Source organism: Danio rerio, chromosome 4 (assembly GCF_052040795.2).
Source record: "Danio rerio strain M-AB ecotype USA chromosome 4, GRCz13ab, whole genome shotgun sequence".
Classification (NCBI taxonomy): domain Eukaryota; kingdom Metazoa; phylum Chordata; class Actinopteri; order Cypriniformes; family Danionidae; genus Danio; species Danio rerio.
In genome coordinates, this window is record NC_141024.2 from 69,924,389 (window position 1) to 69,949,998 (window position 25,610).

Consider the following 25,610-nt stretch of genomic DNA (forward strand, 5'->3'; position numbering starts at 1 on the left):
AAGGGCAAATATAACTTTATTTCAATAGACGGGTATTTTTTTTAGGTTACTGTAGTGTTTGAATAACCGTGTATGAATCACCCAATCAAATTAATTCAGATAAAATTTTAATTTTGATCAAGTGAAAAAGTAGATGTGAAAAAAGTAATATTGAGAAAATCACTTTCAACAAGTTTTGCAAAAGAAACAACAATATATTATGGAGGTCAATAATTAGCGTGAAAAGAAATATAATCTGAAAATGGATGGGATAATGAATAAAACAAACTGTTGCCTGCAACATCTTGCCGTAATTGACAGACTTAAACAGCAGATCATCATCATCCACATGAAGAAATACTATAGTAATTCATAATAAATACTGAACCAGAAAATTGATCTGTTGTGGTAATTAATTGTTGCATGGCAGAAACTATTAATATTTTAAAAAACGATATTGTATAAACAACACTGTACTGCAGTTTTTTAGTTCACTGTATGCTGAATTATACATTAACAATTGTAGATGTATTTTAATACACTTTAAATACTTTTACTATGATTCAAAAACAATATTAAACAATAAATTACAATGGTATTTGTTATACGTGGTGGGCACCTATCAAAATCCCACGATTAAGTCAAGGTCTTGGAGTTTGACTCTGTCCTGTCTTTTTGAGCCTCTGCTCTCCTATTTACTCTGGTAAACCACATCTCACCGATGTAAATAAAGACGCGACGTGTTTTGAGATGACATGAACATGAGCGGTGACACTGGCCAATCACAGCCGTCTCCAGTCAGAGCCACGGATGATCTGCCGTCAAACTGCAGGTGAAACTGAAGATTGAATGTTAATTAGTTCAGGTGCGACGCCGATTCAGGTGGCTGTGTACCAAAGGTTACAATTCTTAATCATCGGTGAGTACAAGGATGATTTTTTTTCTGATAATTTCTGTGATGTTTTCATGTATGTCTACATTAGAAGTTTGTTTATATTTGGTAAGTTTTACATTTAATCTCGGTCTGGATTTACAGTTTAGCGAGCGTCGTGTTTGACAGGTTTTTCTGGTTTGTTTACTTGGTTCTTTATGTCTGTGTTTCTGAAGTGTTTTAAATGTTCTTTAAAGCCTAAACAAATCACTGTCATAGTTTAATACTGTTATAAATGAGTAAATAAAATGATAATCTGACATTACATAAAGGATCAGTGAATGTCCACTAAGAATTTTTAATTTTCCCCAATGACAGATAGAGGTAAAGTTGGTTTTATATTGGCACATTCAGATTTTCCCCTTAATAATATAATTTCATAAAAGTATTATTTGCAAACTAAACAGTAAAATCATATTAGCAGCCGGCTATCAAAGTACAACATTGTTCACAGTTAAATAAACAGTGTTAATGTTGTTTTCAAGTCACACTTGCATGCTAATTCCAATCAAATATTCAAATTAACATGGTAAACAATATAGAGACTTCTAAATGAACGAATGTGAGAATATAAAACCAACTTTACCTCTATCAATGACAGTTACAGCAGCTAAAGAGAAACTCAAATGGTAAATAAAGAGACAGAAACCCAGTAAAAAATTTGTTTACTGCAATGTGTAATTTAATATTTCTGCTCCCTCTGAATTTCACTCATAATGATAAAGACAACAACGGGAAAGTCTTTCAGACGGCAAACTTTAAAATGTGTAAATATGTTAACTGTATGTGTTAACAAATTTTAAAAGTTAATTTGTGAAAAGTTTTAACGATTAATCAGTTTCTAATGAAATTAGTTCTCTCCAAAGTACTTTATTGTTTAATTAAATATCCTAAATTCAGCAGACATCGACTTTGACGGTAATTGTATTTCTATTGAAGGATTTTGAAGTGTTTTGTTCATCCTAAAATTTAAATTGGTATTAGTTTACTCATCATTCACTTGTTCACAGTCTATTTGAATTTTTTTCCTTCTGTTGAACATAAAAATAGTGGTAAAGTTGGTTTTATATTTGCACATTCGGACTTTAGCTTTAATAATATAATTTCATAAAAGTATTATTTGCAAACTCTAAATACTGAAATCATATTAGCAGCAAATGAATATCAAAGTACAACATTGTTCAGTCAAATAAACAGTGCTAATGTTGTTTTCAAGCCACACTTGCATGCTAATTCTGATCAAATATTCAAAGTAACATGGTAAACAATATAGAGACTTCTAAATGAACGAATGTGCGAATATAAAACCAACTTTACCTCTATAACATAAAATAAGTTATTTTGAAGAATGCTGGCACACACTAAAATCATAATATTTTTTATTTCCTACTGTGGAAAACTATGGGTGCCATCAGTCAGCTTTCTTCAAAATATCTAATTTTGTGTTCAACAGAAATAAGAAATTAAGAGGTTTTGACAAGTGATGGATAAAAAAAAAATCAATAAAATAAAAAGGATTTAAATTTTTTGGTGAACTATCCGCTTAAGCAACCACCCTTTACATTACTGAATGTAAAAAAAACACTGTGTAACTTTCAGACTGTGATATCTTTCAAAAAAATCCATTCAAAAAGCTCTTCCGTGTTTATACCCGTTTGTGTTAGTTTCTGAGCTCAATCAAGGAAATAAACCAGAAAAAAATTCCATGTCAAAGAATGCTGCACGTCTTCCCCGCCCTCATTTTATGTAACCAAAAGTAGTTGAAGTTTGTTTTAACAATAAAAGTCATTTCAAACTCCTGAAATAATCTTCAAATAAACTTTATTTTTGGCTTTATATTGTTTAATATCTTATATATTGTTTTGTTCATTCTCTATTTTCGCATGAAATAAATCAAGCTCTAACTTGTATTACTAACATAGGTGTGTTATGTATTTCAGCCTGAGGGTTTTTCACTGTAAGTTGTTTATTTCCTTCATTTTTTTTTCCTTCCCTCAGCAAGTTACACAATACAACTGCAGATACAACAGGTTAATGTACCTATAAGAAGGGCCAGACAGAATCTGTGGACATTATTTTTGTTATTTCTGTGCAGAATTTTGTTAATCTGCGGGATTATGTGGAATGATTTTTGGCAGTATCATAACTGAAACCTTAATATATGAACTAAAAGTAATACCGTTTTAACTTGTATTTATTGTTTAAAATGCAAATCCAATAAGATCCACTTTATTTGGTAAACAAAGCAAATCTCTGGTATAATATCTCTATTAAAAGACAAGAAAAATTACTTTACAAACCGCATTATGAATGAATCATATAAATATTTAAAAAAATATAATTTGAAACCGAATAAATCTAAATGTACACACATTTACACAAGTAAATAAACAGAATTAATGAATTAATTAAAAACAGTAAAATTATAAAAACAAACAAAAACGTGCACATTAACATCACAGTTGTAGGAACACAATGTTAGAGATGACGTTTCAGTGCATGGGTGTGTTTTTGCATTAATGATGACTTTACCTGATCCAGGATTGTCATGGCAACAGGTCTGTTAATGCAGTGTTTCTCAACCATGTCGCTGGTTTGGGATGTCTGCATGTTTGGGATGTCTCCGGTTTTTCGGTCTCTGCTAATGAGCTGATGATCTGAATCAGGTGTGTTTGATTAAGGAGACTTTGAAATTTTGCAGAGCTGGTGGTCCTCCAGGAACGTGGTTGAGAAACAGTGTGTTAGTGCGACCCCATCTGGTAGTAGTTAATTTTATATACACAGAATTAGACTAATTTCAATTGAAGGTGATAATTAAAATGTTGGCAGAAGCTGCTGATATGTTCTTACAAGAGTATTTGATTAAACCTATGAAAATAGCTTTATTGTAAAATTATTTGTAAAAATCTGAATTTTTACATATAATTTAAAACTGTTATTATCATACACTCTGATAAAAAAAGGTACAAAACCTGTCAAAGGGGTTCAAAGAGAGCACTTTTGTGACTAATATACACATTTTAGGTCCTAATGCAGTATATACTGTACTATAAGATGCTTATACGAACCTCTTAGATACAAACACAAACTTTGAAAATGTACCACCCCAGCTTTAGTACAATTTCTGAGAGTGTATGATAATAGATGTGGCCAGTTTTCATTTCGATTTTAAAATAAATATTTCTGTGAATAAAACAATTCGAGACAGAGAAAATAAATCAATATGTCATCCTGGTAGACATCTGTGAACTGGTCAACCATGTCTCTCAGCACAGCATAGATCTGTGTTCATTGGCCAAACCCAAGCACTTTGGGTCTCTTGAAGAATGTTTTTTTTTTTTTCTAATTGAATTTTAGAATCAGTGCATCAATATGCAGTTATTTTTAAAATAAGAATCTTTTTTTTTTTGTAATGCCTGTCTGTACCAATAAAGGTTAATCTTGACTATTTTTTTTCATATGGATCACAACCCATGGTTCGGAACACACATGACCTGCGTTTTTTTTTATTTATATATATATATATATATATATATATATATATATATATATATATATAATTTTTTTTTTTTTTTTTTTTTTTTTTACTTGTGGGTATAATCCTAAATATGTAACAATCACAAGAGAGATCGCCCCTCGGGTCATTTAAATCACATGTATGAAAGCATTTAGGTTTTCATGTAAAATATACTGATGATGGAAGAATTTGTAGTGGGTTATTGGAGATGCATCAGCATCATCTATTGGGCAAATGTCTAAAGTGGAAATCTAACATGCATTGAAATGATTTCATGTCATCAAACTACAGGAAAATGAACATCAACAGAAGATCAACTGGAGACTAAAGGAGGAGACAGGAGACTGTCCACGAGAGGTGATATCTATCTATCTATCTATCTATCTATCTATCTATCTATCTATCTATCTACAATATTTCACAAAAGTGAGCACACCCCTCACATTTATGCAAATATTTATTTATATTTTTTCATAGGACAACACTGCAGAAATGACTCTTTGACACAATGAAAAGTAGTTTAAAGTTTGTATAGTAGTGTAAATGTATTGTCCTCTCAAAATAACTAAAAATGCAGCCAATAATAGCTGATCCCCTGGCAACAAAAGTGAGTACACCCTTAAGCGAACAAGTGAAATGTGAGTATTTTGTGTGGCTGCCATCATTTTTCAGCACAGCTTTAATTCTCTTGGGCATGGAGTTGACCAGAGCTTCACAGGTTGCCACTGGAATCCTCTTCTACTCTTTCATCACAACATCATGGAGTTGGTGGACAGTTGACACCTTGTGCTCCTCCACCTTCCTTTTTAGGATGCCCCAGGAGGCCAAATAGGCTATCAGACCACGGGACATGGTTCTAGTAATCCTGGTCCTTTGCATGTCTGCAGCAAATTGTTTGCGAGCTTTCTTGTGCATTATCTTTAGAAGAGGCTTCCTTCTAAGACGACAACCACGCAGACCAATGTTCAGCGTATGGTCTAAGCACTGACAGGCTGATCTCCCATCCCTTCAATGTCTGCCGCAATGCTGGAAGCACTCATCCGTCTATTTTTCAAAGACAGTCTTTGGATGTGACACTGAGAACGTGCACTCACCTTCTTTTGCAGACCATGGCAAAGACAGAAGAACCTGTCCTCTTAAAGTGCTGGATAATCTTGGTATCTGTGCTGAAGCACAGAGAGTAGGCTATCTTCATAAAGCCTCGGCCATCTTTAAGCAAAGCAGCATTTTGTTTTTTTCAGAGTTGTTTGCCATGAGGTGCCATGTTGAACTTTCAGTGGCCTGGTTCAGAGAGTGGAAGAGCTTACCAAATTTAACTCATCTGCGACAGTGTAACACTAATGACTCCCGTGACACAGGGGAAGGAAAGTGACTAATTGTGCTCAATTTGTACATTTTCGCATTAGGGTGTACTCGCTTTTGTTGCCAGGGGTTCAGCTATTATTGGCTGTATGTTTAGTTATTCTGAGGGGGACAATAAATGTACACTGCTATACACACTTTACACTGACTACTTTTCATTGTGTCAGACAGTCATTTCTGCAGTATTGTCCTATGAAAAGAAATAAATAAAAGAATATTTGCAGAAATGTGAGATCTATCTATCTATCTATCTATCTATCTATCTATCTATCTATCTATCTATCTATCTATCTATCAACTGTTTTAATCCATTCATCCATCTACATTTAATAAATAAAATACTTTTTTTTTTTAAATCTTGTTTTTGCCAATTTGCTTAACAACCAAATCACCAATTAGAATCTCTGGGATCATGTGACATGGTCAGCTACCGAACATAAGTACACTACTACACCCATTTAAATGTAAAATAAAACAATATAAAGTGCACATTTCATAGACGGACACAAATAATCTGATATATAACCTAGTACTTAAAGTAACAATCAAAATACGTTTAAGTTATTTACTATACTATATAAATTGAAGTAACCATGGACTAGCATAAAAGCTCTAAGCTTATTTACATTTTTTTTTAATTTTTTTCACTTTGGTGCAACACTAATTGTTTTGAGAAATGCATGACCTGTTGTGCAAATGTAAATAGTCATTTATGCACATCATAGTAGCAGTTTCTCATTCCTTCCAACACATTGGAAATGCTTTTGGACGTGCATCAATCACTTTCATATAACTCTCTGCTATTTATAACATTATCATCTGCTTATGTTATGTCAGTCAAAATAAACCAAACCTGTGAATGCTGAATAGTCATTCCCTATAAAACTAATAGTCCTTACTTCATTACTTGAGTCGTTACATACAAAAATGTTGAACTAGTTGTCAAAATCTGTCAAGCAAATTTAATTTAAAAAAAGTAATATTTTTTTTCCTGAAAATATCTTTATTGTGTTAATGTGTTTATTCTTTTGCACAATGCTGTAAATAAATTAGAACTGCAAAGAGCAAATGCAGTAAACATGTGAAACGTACATATTCAGTGTCTTGTACTCGGATACCTTACTAAATGCAGTGATGTCTAAATGGCTGTACAAATAGTATTGCAGTATTGAGCATTTTCAGGGAGTGTCACCAAAATCTGCACTGAAAAAAATGAACAGAGTAAACTGACGTAATGAAAACATGACCAAGCCATTTGACAACAAGCCATCTTGTTTATAAACAATGGTGTCATGACTTCTCATCTTGATGACACTGACACTTTCATTGACATCAATACTTGCTTTTGTGAAATGAGCAATCCATTTTGAGCAAGTGACACACTTTTGCAGGTTATCAACTAGGTTTTGCAGTTTGTACTAATTGTTTTGACAAATGCATTAACTGTTGTACAAATGTAAGGTGTTGTGAGAAATGCACCACAGCCACTGAGGAAAAACTGTAACACTGTGATGTTTTGTTCCCTTTTTCTGAGGCAATGATCCACCAGCAACCACTGATCACAGAACAACAGATAAAAAGGGTTTCGCTATACATATAAGTCTTGATAATTTGAAATGCTTTTGTTTCCGCAGCTGTTTTGCGTGATCCTGCTGTCAGGAGAAGAAACAGCAAGGAAAATGTCCCAAACAGTAAGCCTTAATATATAATATCTTATCTGATTATCATACAGTCTGTCTGGAATGACATGAAAAAACAAACAAATTGAATCCTGAAACTCAAACTCAAAAAAGATGCTTCAAAAACTGACCTGCAAAGCCATAGACTGGATAAAGATCAGATCAGATCTTTGTGTGTTGTCAGAGTCTTTATGCGAACAAAAACCTTGTGCAAACATTTTATAAAATGTAATAAAATAAAATAAAATTATTTCCTGTATTTCTCCTACAGTTTTAATATTTCTATGATTACTGAAAGTAGCATCAATAGCCGATCTTAAAAGTGATTCAATTGCAAAAACTGTTAAGGAGAATTATGCTTTGGTTTAATTTTGACTTGAAAGCATGTCGAACTTAATATTAAAACGCCCGCATTCACTTAATTTAAATTAAAGCTGTGCATCAACCGCTGCCCTTCATTTGCAGCCTCTAAATCACAGGTGTCAAACTCAGTTCCATAAGGGCTGCAGCTCTGCACAGTTTAGTTCCAACCCTAATTAAACACACCTGATCAAACTAATTGAGTCCTTCAGGCTTGTTTGAAACCTACAGGTAAGTGTGTTGGAGCAGGGTTGGAACTGAACTGTGCAGGGCTTCAGCCCTCCAGGAATTGAGTTTGACACCCCTGCTCTAAGTAATTTCATTCATGGTGCTGACTGACGGCCGCGCTCCGTAATGACAAACACACTGTTGCCAGATCAGCTTCTGCATACTTATTTGAAGAGCAGCAAAAGTGAACACTTTTGAATTTGAGTGCGTTTTAAACAGACTAATGCACTTAATAATATGTAAACATGTCTGTCCTGATGTGTTTTATTTTAAGCACAAACAATTTAGTCTTAAATGTAAGTGACCAAATGCTTTTATTATAGAGCTGTGCATTCTTAAAGTGACAGCTCTGTTATCAAACAAAACAGTGGATCAAGTCGGTGCTAATAGCCTAGTGGTTAGTGCATCGACACATAGCACCGAAGTGCTGGCAGCGACCCGAGTTCGATTCCCGTCTCGAGGTCCTTTGCTGATCCTTCCCCTATCTCTGCTCCCCACACTTTCCTGTCTACATTTCCACTTTCCTATCAATAAAAAGGTGAAAACCCCTAAAAAAATAATAATAAAAAACAGTGGATCAAAATAAAAGATTTGCTGCTCTTCACGAAATACTATAGTAACTTTAATCAGTATTAAATACAGTGATTAAAACAGAACAGCTCATACCATACCAAACTCTTGTCTTTCTCGGGTTACTTCTGCAAAGCAGAAATATTTCCGTCAGAAAATCAACAATGCCACCAATCCTCGCCTACTTTTTAAAACATTTTCCTCCCTCCTCTATCCTCCTCCTCCACCCGCATCCTCCACACTTACTACTGATGACTTTGCTACATTCTTTTGCACCAAAACTGCAAAAATCAGTGCTCAATTTGCTGCACCTACAACAAACACGCAAGATACACCACCAACACCACACACACTCACCTCTTTTTCTCAGCTCTCTGAGTCTGAGGTGTCCAAACTCGTGCTATCTAGCCATGCAACCACCTGTCCACTCGATCCCATTCCCTCTCATCTCTTGCAAGCCATCTCTCCTGCAGTCATACCAACACTGACTCACATAATTAACACATCTCTTGACTCTGGTTTATTCCCCACTTCATTTAAGCAGGCTAGGGTAACCCCACTGCTAAAGAAACCCAACCTGGACCATACACTACTTGAAAACTACAGACCAGTTTCCCTGCTTCCATTCATGGCCAAGATTCTGGAGAAAGTAGTGTTCAATCAAGTCCTGGACTTTCTTACTCAAAACAATCTCATGGACAACAAGCAATCCGGCTTTAAGAAAGGCCACTCAACTGAGACTGCCCTGCTCTCGGTCGTGGAGGATCTCAGACTGGCTAAAGCAGACTCTAAATCATCAGTCCTCATCTTGCTGGATTTGTCAGCTGCTTTTGACACTGTCAACCACGAGATCCTGCTATCTACGCTCGAGTCACTGGGCGTTGCGGGCACTGTTATACAATGGTTCAGATCTTACCTCTCTGACAGGTCATTCAGGGTGTCTTGGAAGGGAGAGGTGTCCAACCTACAGCATCTAAACACTGGGGTAGCACAGGGCTCTGTTCTTGGGCCACTTCTCTTCTCCATCTACACATCATCTCTAGGACCAGTCATCCAGAAACATGGATTCTCCTACCGACTCTACACCATAACTTCTCAATCCAGATGGATGGGGCAACCATTACTGCATCCAAAATGGTGAAAAGCCTTGGAGTAACGATTGATGACCAATTAAACTTCTCTGACCACATCTCTAGAACTGCTCGATCGTGCAGATTTGCACTCTATAACATCAGAAAGATCCGACCCTTCTTATCTGAACATGCAGCTCAACTCCTTGTTCAAGCTCTTGTTCTCTCCAAACTGGATTACTGCAACTCTCTACTAGCAGGTCTTCCAGCTGACTCTATCAAACCTCTTCAGCTGCTTCAAAACGCAGCAGCACGAGTGGTCTTTAATGAACCTAAACGAGCACATGTCACTCCGCTACTCATCTATTTGCACTGGCTGCCAGTTGCTGCTCACATCAAATTCAAAGCTCTGATGTTTGCCTACAAAGTGACTTCTGGCTTTGCTCCTTATCTGCTCTCACTTCTGCAGATCTATGTGCCCTCCAGAAACTTGCATTCTGTGAATGAACGTCGCCTTGTGGTTCCATCCCAAAGAGGGAAGAAATCACTTTCCCGAACTTTCGTGTTCAATCTACCCAGTTGGTAGAATGAACTCCCTAACTGCATCAGAACAGCAGAGTCACTCGCTGTCTTCAAGAAACAACTAAAAACTCAACTATTTAGTCTCCACTTTCCTTCCGAATCTGCAATTGCCTCTCTAGCTATACCACAAACTGTACAAACTGTAAAAAAAAATTAAAAAAAACTTTAATTTCTAATGCTTTCCATCTTAGACTTTACACACCAGAAACTTGTCTACAGCACTTATTCATTGTTGCTCTTATAGTTGTGTAAATTGCTTCCTTGTCCTCATTTGTAAATCGCTTTGGATAAAAGCGTCTGCTAAATGTCAACAAAGATTTTATTACTTGATTTAATTTTTCGGTTTAGGCCATTAATTTTTAATCCCGATTTTTAAACCTTTATTCTACTTTTCTACTATTTCTCGTTCAGTTGTTCCCTCACTCACTCATATAATCAACACATTTGTTCACACTGGCTTATTTCTGTCAGCTTTTATACAGGCTCAGATAACCTCATCAGCTGAACAGGACAGACCACATTGTTTGAACAGATGAACTTGATCTCGCAGATTTGCCTTACACAACATAACAAAGATTAGACCCCTCCTATTGTGACATTCTTTATCAAGTCACTATTATGTTTTTTTTTCTTTCTTATTTCTATATGTATATATCTTTTTGACTTGATGATTACAGTCTGGTATGTTTGATGGGGGTTGAAACTGAAATATACGGGATGGAGAGCTCCAGGAGCAAGGTTATTGATTCTTGCAATAAACGGCCCAGAGAGACAACCAAATTTAAAGGGTAATCAAGCCGTAATCAGGGCAGGAAAAACAGTCATACACATTACAAACTCATGAATGAGATCTTTTAGTAAGGCATGAAACTGATAACTCTTGCAAAGCCTGTTTGGAAAAGCAAATGCAAAACAAGAATTTACTTCAGACTGTAGCAGAGGAACGGCACACAGACAGTATTCATTTAAAGACACCTTTGTTTTTTTTTGCTTGTTTTCCAATGCTCGTATTCAAGAAATTAGATCAGGGGTTTCCAAACTTGTCTCTGGAGGGCCAATGTCCTGAAGAGTTTAGCTCCAACCCTAATCAAACACACAGGATCAAGCTAATTAAGATCTTAGTAAATCAGTCCAAAGACATGTGGTATAAGTGAATTGATTAATCCAAATTGGCACCGTATGTTAGCATTTAGTTCTAGGCTTCCAACGCACAACATATGCCGTCAGTTAGCGTCTATTACACTGTGGCAACTTCCAATAATTAAATCATGGGCCAGAGAACTAATTCAGGGGAGCTCTCCAGACCTACCTGATCTCAGACTCCCATCTCACCCTAAGAAATGAAAGGGAGCCCCGGCCCTGAGGATCTTCTGAGCTCAGGGCTCTTTCCTGGGACAGCATGCCAAACACACCTTATCAATCATCAACTAAGTGTGAAATCTTGAATATTTACTTTCCACATTACATTATGATCTATTGTAAAATTATATGTGCTTTTTGTGTTTCAGTGAGTGATCTGAGGATTGTTCTTCTGGGTAACAGTCTTTCAGAAACCAGCAGTGTGGGAAACTTCATCTTAGGAAGAGCAGTGTTTGATACTGAAGCTCCTTCATTTTATTTAGAGCAGTACTGTGAAAGAGTCAGAGGAAAACAAATGATGATCATCAACACTCCTTACCTGCTCAACCCAGATCTCTCACTACGTCAAATCGCACAAGGAGTAAGAGAGTTTGTTTTTCTGTCTGCTCCAGGACCTCATGTGATCGTTCTGGTCCTCAATCACGATGAGTGTTCGAGAGAAGAAGCTGTATGTGTGGAGTTAGTGCTCAACTCTCTCTCTGATCGTGTGTTTGAACACACAATGGTGCTCACGACACAAGAGCCAAAAAGAGTTGAACTGAATGAAGTCAATGATGTTGTAAAGGAAATTATCCAGAAGTGCTTTAACAGACACTACAGATGGGGGAAAAACAGCACATCTGCTGATCTGATAGCAACATTTCAGGAAATTGTTCAAAGGAATGATGGACATCGATTGTTTTGTTACAAATATTTGCATTCTACTGCAGAAGCCACAGAACAAGGTGAGTGAACAAAATGGGTATGTTTTAAGGGTGAATGAAAGTGAAAGGGATGGTTAACAGTATAATAACAAATGTAATTGCAGAAATAAATTACATGAAGGCATTAAATCAAACATAAGTACAGTGTAAAAGCATATATTTACACTAAGTAAATTGTAACAAATAATTGATTTCAGCATTAGTACGTGTAAGTGGAACCATGTAAAACTGATAATAATGTTTTAAACTATGAAAGGGAATCAAAAGTAATTTGAACATGGCCCTCATTTAAATACAAATTTATTACTTTGCATATTTAAACACAGATAAACCTCCACATGTGTACATACAATTCAGAGCAAAATCTCCAATGTTTTTTTAGACAACAAGTAAACAAAGGTTAGACATAACAACCATGTCTAGAGAGAGTTTTCTTACAGCAGAATCACAAAACTGTATAAACTTTAACAACAGTACGATTAAAATAACATCTGTCCTGGTCACTCATCTACAGTGCAGTCCACCTCAGAGGTCCCAATAGCCGCATTCCCACTATCGCACCTAAAGCGAGCGTGCCAGGGCCAGTCGTGTTTCCACTGTCACTTCCAGAGGCAGATAGGGCCAAAGCGGAGCTTTCTCTGGGCCAGCGGCCGGCCTTTTTCAGCCCGCCGAATACCTTGGGCCAAAGAGGGCCAGCTGGGGTTTTGGGGCGGAGTGAGAGATGGACTTTGCCCGAGTCTGGTAAAGATGACTTGCAAGCATTACACTAGTTTTCCAGTCGCACATGAGTACATGCGGCAAACAAATAAATAAATTGGGGAAAGAAAACGGATAGCTGGTCAGTTTAATATACCCCTATTTATTTAATGAAACACCTTATAGGCTAAGGGTTTTGCTTATGATCACTCTTATGTTTCCCTTTTAAATGTAAGGCTGTTGCATAAAATAATAACATTTAAATTTATAAGTGACTTTTCTTTGCTGCGTCTTCCTTGATGTTTCAATAACGCATAATAACCTTTTACACCATATTAAAGACACAGCAGACAGTAAAGGTTGTCGAGAGTTTTTGTCAAGTTTAAAAGGTGTTTTTAAAAGGTTTGTGCGTGATATGTGCACATTTAGAAGCCTGTATGTGAGTGTGAGACTGGGCAAAAGAGCACTCGCTTCACAGCTCTATTGATGCTGCTAGCACGTTTTTTATTTTTGTTATTTAATTTGTTTATAATACAAAATATGAATCTAACAGAAAGACATAAAACTTTACCAATTACATGTTCACTTTTGTAGACTCTAAACAAAAGTGTCATATCTTGATAAAATAGCCTAAGCTATATTGAAATAATTTAAAGAATAACAAAAATCTGATATAATAATCACATTTAATAAATAAACTAATATAAAACAAACAAAAGCTAGCTAGAACAATGTCCGTATATACAATCCATAAATCAAACAGTTTTAAAGATATTTTAAACTTTCATTTACAAAGGCCTGTCTGGAAAAAAAGATTTTAGATATTTTCTAAAAACAATAAACACCGGAGGAGATTTAAAATATTATTTATAAAGTATTTGGATACGATGATATTAATCAAATCGTGCAAACAGAGCAATTATGGGTGATTGAAAGCAGAAACAGCCTTCTTTTCTGTCATCCAGTCCTGGGCAGTGCTGCTTTACAAACGGATTGGAGAAAACTGCAAATACAAAAATGTGTTCTGTGTCCTCAAACAAGGAAAGTGGCGAGACAGTTTGTCAACGAGTGAACAAATATAATGAATTGAAATACACAGGCCTGTGCGTGTAGACATATAATGTACTGCAGTACAGTAACGTGTCGTCTGTTTGGGTTGTCTTCAGTTTAATGGTTTCATGATGATGCGATGCTTTATTTGCCTGATTCCCACTGAAGTGGGCGGGTTGTGTGAGGTTTGATTCAGGCGACGTTCTGGGGGTGGGGTTTGCGCGATGCGCTGCAACCTACTAGCCCGACAGTGGAAACACTACATGATTTCGGCCTCACTGCTCAACCTCTCTGGTGATTGGCCTGGCATGGCCTGATAAAACCCCTGGCTCGCACTGGCCCGACAGTGGAAATGCGGCTATTGACCTCTTGGCTCGGCCTGAAGGTCCTGAGAAAACAAAAACTTCACATACAGAAAAAGCAGTGGCATGCATATACTTACAGTTTTACTTAGTGAGACAATAATTACTGAATAAGGTCATTATTAACCTTTTTTCATTGTTAAAATGACTTCAGAGATTTAATTATTAATAACAAAGCCATAAAATGGATATATGCCTGTACATCCTGAAATGGTTATCAGTCAAAACAGAATATACAGTTTCTGTTCGGTTCTGTGTTCTGCTGTTTCAACTGCTACTTAAAATAGCTAAACGTCTGAAAAGATGATAGTTTTAATGTTTGGAAGTTAACCGTGCTATTTTTTTGCTTTTGTGAGCATTTGGTTAAAGCAGTGTTTGCACTTTGACACGGCAAACATCACATCAACAAATTTCTGCTTTTGTGCGGTTAAAGAGGAACAATTACATTCAGCCTCTTCGTTCATTATGTTTATCATAAACAAATAGGCCTAATTCTAGCTCTAGCCTAGTCGTCCTGTAAGCTGATTACTAATCAAGAACATGTGAATGATTTTTATAAAGAATGTCTTATGACTTTAATAACTAAATTTAATAATGTATAATAATAGATTAAAGGTTCATTTACAGCCCTGTGTGTTAAAATGATGGATAATGAGAAACAAATTTAACACGTATTAATCAATAAAATAAAACCATTACATTCAATAATAGTCTGTACCAAATGAAGAACACATCATTTAGTGGGCTTTTACTTATATTTAAGTATTTTTTTATCTAACCCAGGTGAAAAAGAAGTGCTCTTAAATATATTACAAATGTACTTGAAATGTAGATAGTATGTTTAAAGCACAATTAGCACAAAAACCATACTTGCTTAAAGTGCATTCTAAATGTGTTGGTTTGCATTTTAATGTATTTATTATAAAGTATACTACAATTACATTGGTAGAAGATATATTTAATTGCACTTTTTAAAAATACGCTAGAAGTCAAGTATACTATTTATGCATTTTAATGTATTTACAGAGAACACACTAATTTTATTCTTTCTTAAAGTATGTTTTATGTGTACTTTGTATAAGAACATTGTGAAATGGTGCCAATTTGAGTGTGTTTAAGGTATATGCATGTTTTTTTAAATTGTTTTAGACATAATGAAACATTTTTTTAAATAATGCAAGTGAGCATGTGCTTCAGCCTGTATTTCAAAATATGTATGGTTTTTTTTTAAATATATTTTGTAAAGTCTAATAATTCACTCAAACCATGAATATAACGTATTTTTCTAAAATGAAGATATATTTAAGTATTTAAGATATTTGGTCAAGTTTATTAAGTCAAACCTACATGCATTATAAAAGTAAAATATGAAAATGTAGCACTTCTTAATAACTACAATATATATGTAGTTATGTGTATACTTGGAAAATTAAATAACCTTTTTTTGCACTACAAATATATTTACATTGCTCAAAAATATGTTTGCCAAAAATACTCTTAAAGCAATATAATTTCATAATATTACACCTTTCAATACTTCGTAGAGCATCACTATACAGTCAGTTTAAAATAATCCACTTTTAAAACCCAGATTTACATAAGGTACACCTATAACAAAACAAATTACAAAAAAATAAAACAACTGATAAAAGTTTCAGTTACATACGTCCCTGCTGAAAAATCCAGCTTAAACCAGCCTAGGCTGGTTGGCTGGTTTTGACCAGGCTGGTTTTAGAGGGGTTTTGGCCATTTCCTGGCTGGTTTCCAGCCATTTCCAGTCTGGTCTTAGCTGGTCAGGCCTGAAAATGACCAGCTAAAACCAGCTTGACCAGCCTGGTTTAAGCTGGACATAGCTGGTTTTGGCTGGGCTCCCAGCCTGGCTAAGCTGGTCAAGCTGGTTTTAGCTGGTCATCTCCCAGCCTGAGCAGCTAAGACTAGGCTGGAAATGGCCAAAACCCCTCTAAAACCAGCCTGGTCAACCAGCTAAAACCAGCCAACCTGCCTAGGCTGGTTTAAGCTGTTTTTTTCAGCAGGGGCATATGTCATAAACATCCATAATTAAAAGCTCAATGGCTAAAATAAAATATAAAAAATCATTCCACAAAAGGATGTACATTTGCAAATCACTAGTTAAAGCATTTTGAATAAATCACTTCAGTCTCTTTCGATATTATGAGGCAGAAGTATGTGACATACATTTTCTCTGTAAGGTCTACCAGAATGTTGCGTTTAATTCTGTTTGACCAATCAGAGCCAAGCTTTTCAAATCGAAACATAAAATTGTCCAATCCCACGCAGCCATAGAAAGGTAAGCTTATTGAGCGCGAGCAACAAGTTCATATTTGGCGATAACAGGAGGCAGATCGTTTCCGAGGTTTCCGAAATTTTTATTGTTTTATTTCCCAGACTCAAATCTTGTAAAGGTAGACAACACCGATATAATTACACGAAAACATTGACGACAAGGAAAACCTGGTCAGATCGCGCGAACAACTGGACTGTGAAGAGGATTACGTTAGTCAAAGCAGGCACGGGGAACAAAATAAACTGGCAGCGAAAATACTTCTTGGTGGTAAGTTTATTCTTAAGTTAACTAACTTATGTTGTTCACTTTGGCTTTAGAAAATATTTTTCAACGTGGATAGTACATAAGTGTGTTTTCCCTTCAGTATAACGATGGTTACTCAATAAGGAACAACTTTTCCAACGTATTTGCAGACTAAACGATGGTTAACGTTATTACAGTGTGCTGACCTTGTAACGTGCTTGTGATTCGATCTAATACAGTATAATGAATAGCTCACTCCAAACAAATTCTGGATAAACATTCAATATAGACAGCTGTTTTAATGGATACAATATTAAATTATAAAAAGCTGATTAATAGAATTTCATTTTCTTTTCTTTTTGCAAACTAATTCAATGTGTTTTTTTTACTAGTGTATATTACTATATGAACTTCTAACTTCTCCTTATCATTAACTTCCATTGTTTGGACAAATTTATAGTATGAATATAATAAATATATCTACTTATAAGCATTGTGCTTATAAGAATGATTTACTGTGTGTGTGTGTGTGTGTGTGTGTGTGTGTGTGTGTATACATACATACATATATAACAGAATCCTTATTTTACTACTTTTTAATTTTTAATAAAACCTATTGTATGTTGGTTTATTTTCATACAATTTAAACTGACAACTGTACTGCTTTTCTTTGATTTATTTATGTCTAACTGCAGATGTGTACAAAGATTTAATTGTGAAAAAGGGATGATTTCAAGAAGAGAGAAGACATACGGATGACCAGTAAAGGAACAAAGCAAAAAAATAAATAAAAAATGGCTGTTAAGGTATGTGATGATCTTACTATTCCAGATTGCTGTACTGCAGTGGTGGAAAGAGTACTAAAAACATACTGTGCAAGAAAAAAATTATCTGTTGTAAATACTACTAAGTTATAAGTAAAAAGCAGCACTTTTAAAAGTATTAATAGTGCTGTATTACACTGTGAAATATACTCCACCTTATACACTGCAGATTAAAAATGTAGCTTACGTCAGTGCAATTTTCTTTCTCAGTGTAAGGAATTTAATTAGTTGCCATTCTATACATTTAAAATGTGAGAATATAATGTGAGAACACATATATAATATATAATAAGCTGACTGAAAGCAGGTAAATGCATTTCTTGCTGTTAGCTGTGTTAATATGTATATATGTTAATACTTATTATGCACTTTGATCTCTGACTAACAAGTTACCAGTGTCCAGTAGGTGGCACTTCAAAACAAGCTTCTGCAGCACTGATTGAATAGATTCAATTTAGTTATTAAGGCCATTTTTTTTTTATTTCATTTGTTGATTTGGACAATTTTAATAATTTTTACTGTAAATGCTTCAGGACTGATTACTGTATTACTCTAGCCAATTACTATAGACAAGAAAAGTAGTGACAGGTAAAAAGTTGCAGGAGTTACGAGTAAAAGTACAGATACAGGTTATAAACATTTACTTAAATAAAAGCCTAATTAAAAAATAAATAAATAAATAAAGTACAATTATAAAAAAAACTACTTAATTACAGTAAATCTGAGTATTTGTAATAGTCACTAAAAACCACACTGAAATTTTTCATTTTTGGATGGTCAGGAATGGTGTTAAATGTTTATTATGTAAATGTTTTAGGTTGCAAGTACTTCTCAAAGTTCAGCTACGTTTGCAATGGGGAAACAACTTAAAAGAGACCTCAAGAAGCGATACAAAGAAAAAAAAATAAGCTCCTGTAATCTGAGATTGACTTGTTTCAAAACACAGAGTTGAGAAGATCAAGGAAAATAACCGCAAGTAATTTTTTAGTACTAAGTAATTTCAAAGGCACTTAAAAGGTTTTGGAATGTTTTGTAGTCTTGTGGAGGACTGTTGTATATAAATATTAATTTGTTAAACGTGACTGTTTCATAATACAACAGTAATATTAAAATAAAGTGGTATGGTAGAGCCTCTTCTAACCTTCTGTCTGTTTTAACAAATACAGGTGACATTGGATAGTGACAACAAGAAAATGATAGAGACAAGGTATTGGAGAACAGCCTTTCGCAGAGGAAGTCTTCCCAGAAAACCTCTGTAGAGCTTGATGACGACATAGTCAAAGCTTTGAAAGGTAACTTAAGGCCATTATGTAGATTAAAAGTAATTGTGGATCTGTAATGACAGCTATGTTACAGTAGCATGCAATTTTTATTCAAGGTTTTTTCCATCATGTTTTGCACATGAACAATGTACATATGTTTGACATTTTATATTCAGCTTTTTCCCTATAATTATGTCCTATAATTTTTCCTATAATTAAGTGCTTCTGCTAATAACCTGCAGCTTTCACAAGGTAAGTGCTATTTTAGAACAAGAAAATACATACTATATAAAAGTTTTTAAATTACAGCAATGCTTCATTAAAAATAAAGATTTAAATTTAAAAATAGAGAATACAGGGCAGCATGGTGGCTATGTGGTCTCTGTGGTTAGCACTGTCACCTCACAGCAAGAAGGTAACTGGTTTGAGTCCCAGCTAGGTCAGTTGGTTTGTTAATTTGCTGTAGCATATAAGAGTGTGTGTGAATGCAAGAGTGTATAGGGGTTTCCCAGTACTCGGTTGTAGCCGGAATTAATCATTTAATTATTACAATTTTAAAGGCCTTCCTGGAATTGTAAATTGTGTGTGCATGAGAAGAAGTTCATCTTACAGCAGTTCAAGCCTGAGTTCTAGTGAGTTTCCTTCTGCTTCATCAGAAAGGGTAAGACAAGATTTTTTCACAATATTTTTTTAAGCGGCCTTTTTGTGTATTCATGACCCCTTAAATTTAGTACAATAACATAGTTTTCACTTGTAATGTTGTATAAATAATTTTATAGTACTCTTTGACATTACAGTGTCAAAGAGGATGTATGATGTATAAGAGTGAATAAATCAAGAGTTTCACTTTTCACCCAAGAATTGGCCACATTAATTTTTGGTAAAGAAACTCTTAGGGTGCTTTCACATCTGTAGTTCGCTTCATTTGGTCCGGACCAAGGGTAATAAATGATGCATTGTTGCATTTTCTGCCGTCTTTGGTCGTTTTCACACCACACTGCTGGCTTTGGTCCGAACCAGTTGAAATGAACCAAAATGCAGTCATCTGACAAAATCCACATCTCTCATTGGCCAGATGTTGTTGAACATATTTCCTAAACTGCTTATTGATTGGTCAGAATTCACGTGCGGGAAAATGGCAATGAACTCCCTCAGGCAAACAAAACCTTCTACTCTGGTGGGACGACTGCACTGGCTGATTGTATCCCTGCTTTAGACAAACTATACATTACGAAAATAAAGTGCGGCCGCGGCTGGAAAATAGTGTTTAATGCATCACTCGTCACTTCAGGAGGAGGTGTGAATTAATTTACCTAAACTGCGACATGGTCATCTTGTGGTAATATTACCAACGATCCATCAGCTAATGTTTTCCCTCTCTCTCTCTCTCTCTCTTGGTAAAGCGCTGTCAACAAATATTTTTCCTTCATATTCCATAATGCACAGCGCATCTGCCTACGGCAGCTGGATTAGTCCAAAACGCGCAGTACTTTTTGCGGTTGGATCTGTTTTAGTACAGATCATATTCTCACCACAAACGAATCGCTCCAGGGTTGTTTGAAAGCGTACCAAGACCACCTCTTCAAGCAGGTCTCGGTATGCTTATTTGGTCCGCTTTTGGTGCGCACTCGAGTACGATTGCTGCATTCTCACCTGCTCAAACGAGCCATACCAAAAGGGAAAACGAACTCTAGTGCGATTTAGTCGAACTAAATAAGGCAGGTGTGAAAGCACCCTTAAAACTCATCTTAAGATGCACCCTTACGGGAAAATCTGGCAATGAAACCTGTAAGGACCAGTTGGACCCTCACAAGGTCAATAGGATGTTTTAGTCCTATACATGATCATTTTTTAAATGTTTTTTTTTATCGTCAAGGGAAACTGAATAAAACAAAATAATAGTATTCATTAAAATAACTTTTAGTAATTTTGTTTTACATTATTTGACAGTACATGTAATTTTTATATTAGAAAATTGTTTTTATATTTAATGATACTTTTCTCTTTCCACAGACACTGTAAAAAAAAAAACCTAAACACCATAGTGTCTGAGGTGTGATCTCTCATCGCAGAAAATGCAACAAAAAATTCCTCCACTTTAAGGATACAGTGAAGCATCAGCTCTATGTTTGGTTTAATGTGTTTTGTTTCACATGTTTTTTCCTGTTTGATTGCACTTTACTTCACACTGTTGTACTTCGTTAATTGTCAATTGAAAAAGTTGAAAATTACAGTTTTCAAGCATTCAAAATCCATGCATTTATTTGTGTTTGTAATGTACTTTTACAGCATATTTGTAATATAATTTAAATACATTTCTGAATGATGTTGTTAATTGTTGAAATAAAGTAGGTCTTGTAGTACTCTGCAAATGTATAGAAAGTATAGTAATAACACAATGTAAAATGTTTAATGTAAAGCTTAAAATATTCTTCTACTAGGCTTAAAATATACTTTAACTAGTTTTAAATTGCACTTTAGGTGTGCTTAAATTATACTTCATCACAACTTAAAGTATACTTCAACTGGGGTTATACTATACTTTAATGCACTGCAGCTGGGCTGAAAATACACTTTATCTAAACTTAAAATATACTTTAACTGTGTTTTAAATATACTTTAACTGTATTTCAAGTACATAATTTAAATGTACTTTAAATAAAATACACTTTTAAAAGTACACTTTAATTGTACTCAAAGTATGTCCATTTTAACACAACTAAGTATGTTACAACATATTTTAAGTAGCTTAAAGTTAATCTTAAGTATATATAAAGTAACAATAAATATGCTTGAAGTTGTTCCAAAATAACACACTTAATATACACTTAGTATAGTACAATTAAAGTATGATAAGTATGTCTTAAAAAGTACAACTTAAGTACACTTTCTTTTCACCTGGGAACATCTAAAGGTTATGTTCATTTTTGTAAAGACAGTTTACACCTCTGAGCTGAATATTAAACCCTGTACCCTGTGCACAGTGATTATACTAATAGATTTCAGGTTTCTTTTATTGATCAGCTTATTGTTTTCTTTTCCTCTTAGCATCACAATCAGAAAAAGGCTTTAAAAAGCTAATCGAGATCTATCAGTCTGATAACACTGACCATCGGAAAACATCAACACAATCAAGCAGCAAAACCATGGAAAGAGACTTTTACAGCCGAGAGACCTTAAATGTTGCCCATAAAATAAAGAACTACTGGAACAGTAAAATATCAGGTGGCAGCAATGAAACCCTGCTTATCTATAAACTTTACCTGAAAGAAAAATGGCAAAACATAGATGGATCCTTCAAAAGATACACATTTGGGGAAAACATCACAAAAGAGAGCAAGACTATTATGATGATCGGAGCCACTGGTGCAGGAAAAACCACTCTCATTAACAGCATGATCAACTACATACTGGGAGTGAAATGGGAAGATGATTTCCGGTTTGTGCTGATAGATGAAGGACAGCAGACATCCCCGGCTGAAAGTCAGACATCAGAGATCACTGCATATAAAATTAATCATATGGATGGTTTCCGAGTTCCATATTCTCTGACTATTGTGGACACACCAGGTCTTGGAAATACCAGAGGAATTAAACAAGACCAGAAAATCACAGCTCAGATTCGGGAGTTCTTCTCTGCCCGTGGAGGAATCGACTGCATTGATGCTGTGTGTTTTGTAGTTCAGGCTTCACTTGCCCGCCTGACACACACACAGAAATATGTCTTTGACTCCATTCTCTCCATATTTGGGAAGGACATTGCTGAAAACATCATGGTGATGGTCACCTTTGCAGACGGGAAAAAACCTCCAGTTCTGGAGCCCATCAAAGTCTCTGAGGTTCCTTGTTCTACAGATGAGTCTGGAGAGCCACTTCACTTCAAGTTTAACAACTCTGCTGTGTTTGCACACAATAATAAATCTGCAGAGGACGAAGACTCTGACTGTGAAAACTTTGACCAAATGTTCTGGAAGCTGGGATTTTCTAGTATGCACAAGTTCTTCACATCCCTCAGCAAGATAAAAACACAGAGTTTAACTCTGACACGAGAGGTCCTGAAAGAGAGAAAGCAGCTTGAGGTGCTTGTGGTAGGCCTGCAGCCGCAGATCAATGCTGCTCTGACAAAACTGGATGAAATAAAGAAGACAAGAGCTGCTCTGAAGCAACACATGCTTGAGATGGAGGCAAACAAGGATTTTGAATATGAAGTAGAAGTAACTGTCCCAAAACAGATTGAAAACCCCACTGGCTACTTCTTGACCAACTGTCAAACGTGTCACTTCACATGTCATGATACATGCACTACTGCAAATGACCGTGATAAACACAAGTGCAGTGCAATGAAAGATGGAAAGTGTCGGGTCTGTCCTGGAAAGTGTGTCTGGAATGTTCACTTCAATCAGAAATATAAATGGACTTATGTCAAAGAAAGGAAAAAGGAAACCTATCAGGATTTAAAAAAGCGATTTGAAGAAGCAAATGGAGAGGTCATGACCAAAGAAAAGATCTTTGCAGAGCTTGAATATGAGCTTGAGGTTGTCCAGAAAATTGTCACTGGACTAATTGGTGACTCTAAGAAGTCTTTGGAGCGTCTGCAGGAAATCGCCCTCAAGCCCAATCCTCTGTCCACCCCTGACTACATCGATCTGATGATTGAGTCCGAGAAACAAGAAGCCAAGCCTGGATTTACAGATCGCATTCAGTCTTTAATGGAGGTCAGGAAGAATGCAGAGACCATCAGTAAGATTCCTACAGGAGGAGCGATTGCTGATAATTTAAAAATTTATAAATTTGATTCCATTAATTCAAAGACCCTGTTCAGTCAAACAATGAAGTATGTTCAAGACAAAATCCAAAGACATTCATTCAAAGAAAAAGTGTCCAATGCTTTTTAGTAAGAGGTAACACTTTAACCCCTTATCTGCCCCTGAGATGATCAACTTTGATTAAAATTAGGGACAGCTTATTCCCGCTCATTTATGCAAAGGTATAGTACTATAATACATTACTAACTCTTAATATCATATTTATATGTATGATATCATAATTACTTATCACTTAATCATTCAGTTATTAGTTATTTAGTTACTAGTTATTAGTTATATAATTATTTTTAATAATTCATTTTTTGTAAATAATTTATTACATACTGTTGATGTCATCGATTCTACCAACACTATTTTACAAATAAATCTACTCAAAGTTCTGGAAATTGTTTCTCTGTAATTTCTATATATAAAGTGTGTTGGGAGGGAGCTGTGTTGGTTATTTTAAAACTGGAAAGTGGCAAGGTTTAAAGGGCAGAGGACATCTAATTTGCATGTGTAACAGGAGAAGATGCCACGTGAGATTTAAACTGATTCTTGAACCAGTTGAATGAGGCTTCGTATGTCACCAATTATGTCATTGCTCCAAAACGATACACTGAAAGCTTCAAGATTACTCAGCATATGCTCTGAAGCCTCACCAAAGAATAAAGCACTTATTTTAATAAGCTTGCAAATGTATTCCCAGTTCTCCGAGTTTATTTTACAGCTGATCAGTAATAATTTGTGTGTGTGGTAGTGATGGGTCGTTCATGAACGATTTGTTGATTTTGAAAGAATCTTCAATATGACTCGGGAACTACGAGTCCTCTCAGGGAGTAATTCAATCATCCGCGAGTGCGCACACTTGTGCAGGTAGTATCGTTCATTTCAAGTCTTCATCACATTTTGAGTCGTTCATCGCAGAAAGGCAGAAGTCAATCATATGTGTATGAGCCCGAAAAAGAATTGATCCGTTCACCTAATGAGTTTTTATCGGGTCTGAGTCACTCGTTCATCACGGGCTAATCATACGCGTTTAGAGCCGGAAAAATAATTGAACCGTTAATCTCTCGAGTCCTCAGGTTTGAGTAATTCTGTCACTTAAATAACGAACGACTCAAAACTTGAAAGGTGAACTGATTATCATGGCTTCTATCGGCTCAGACTGTGAACATTGGTTAAGATTATATGTGACTGTCAGTGTAACATGAACGAACCGCTGACATTTGAAGACATGAAGAGGTGAGCTGAGCAAAGAGACAACAATACCTTCATAGACAAAGAGCAGGTAAACATTGAATTAGTATTTTCTCCTTCTTATATTATTCTATTTATGACTTATTTGTCGTGCGATCAACCTTTTGGGCTAGTTGTAGATGTGTTTGGAAGCAATTCGTAACATTTTAATAACATTTTGGCAAATTGAACCAAATGAACGAAATGACTCGAAAAAAGATTTGTTCATCTTGATGAACGAGACTCAAAGATCCGAGTCAGTAGATGATCCGAACTTCCCATCACTAGTGTGTGGTTTTCCATTGTTGTTTAGACTTATAGTCAGGGTGTTTCATGTATTGTTGTCTCCACTGATGTGATATAACAAGGATTATTCAAGGTTTTATAGGATGTTTGCTATTTTTGTTTTAGTTGTGTTAGTGAGATGGAGTATGAGACAACATTGAAACAGATGTGATGTGAATAATGCAAATAATATTTCTT

General features: G+C 35.4%; 2 protein-coding genes across 3 annotated transcripts in view; both read left to right on the top strand.

Moving 5' to 3' along the window:
• Window positions 1–25,610, top strand: part of zgc:152938 — a 422,541-nt gene that overhangs the window by 36,110 nt on the left and 360,821 nt on the right. The gene's annotated exons all lie outside the window — the stretch shown is intronic.
• Window positions 820–24,295, top strand: si:ch73-170d6.2. Of its 2 annotated transcripts, XM_087249874.1 has the most exons (6): window positions 820–898; window positions 4,719–4,784; window positions 7,424–7,480; window positions 11,787–12,362; window positions 22,132–23,303; window positions 23,487–24,295. In XM_087249874.1, coding segments are annotated over exons 3-6 (2,241 nt in total). In that variant the 5' UTR covers window positions 820–898; window positions 4,719–4,784; window positions 7,424–7,479; the 3' UTR covers window positions 23,979–24,295. The 2 variants fall into 2 exon arrangements, with proteins under 2 accessions (XP_087106000.1, XP_087105999.1); XM_087249873.1 differs by having other exon boundaries at window positions 22,132–24,295.

What these genes read in the sequence shown, in the direction of transcription:
- si:ch73-170d6.2 (XM_087249873.1), top strand. An exon ending in TGCAGAAGCCACAGAACAAG is followed by an intron (nt 12,363 to 22,131) that starts GTGAGTGAACAA and finishes TTTTCCTCTTAG; the next exon opens with CATCACAATCAGAAAAAGGC.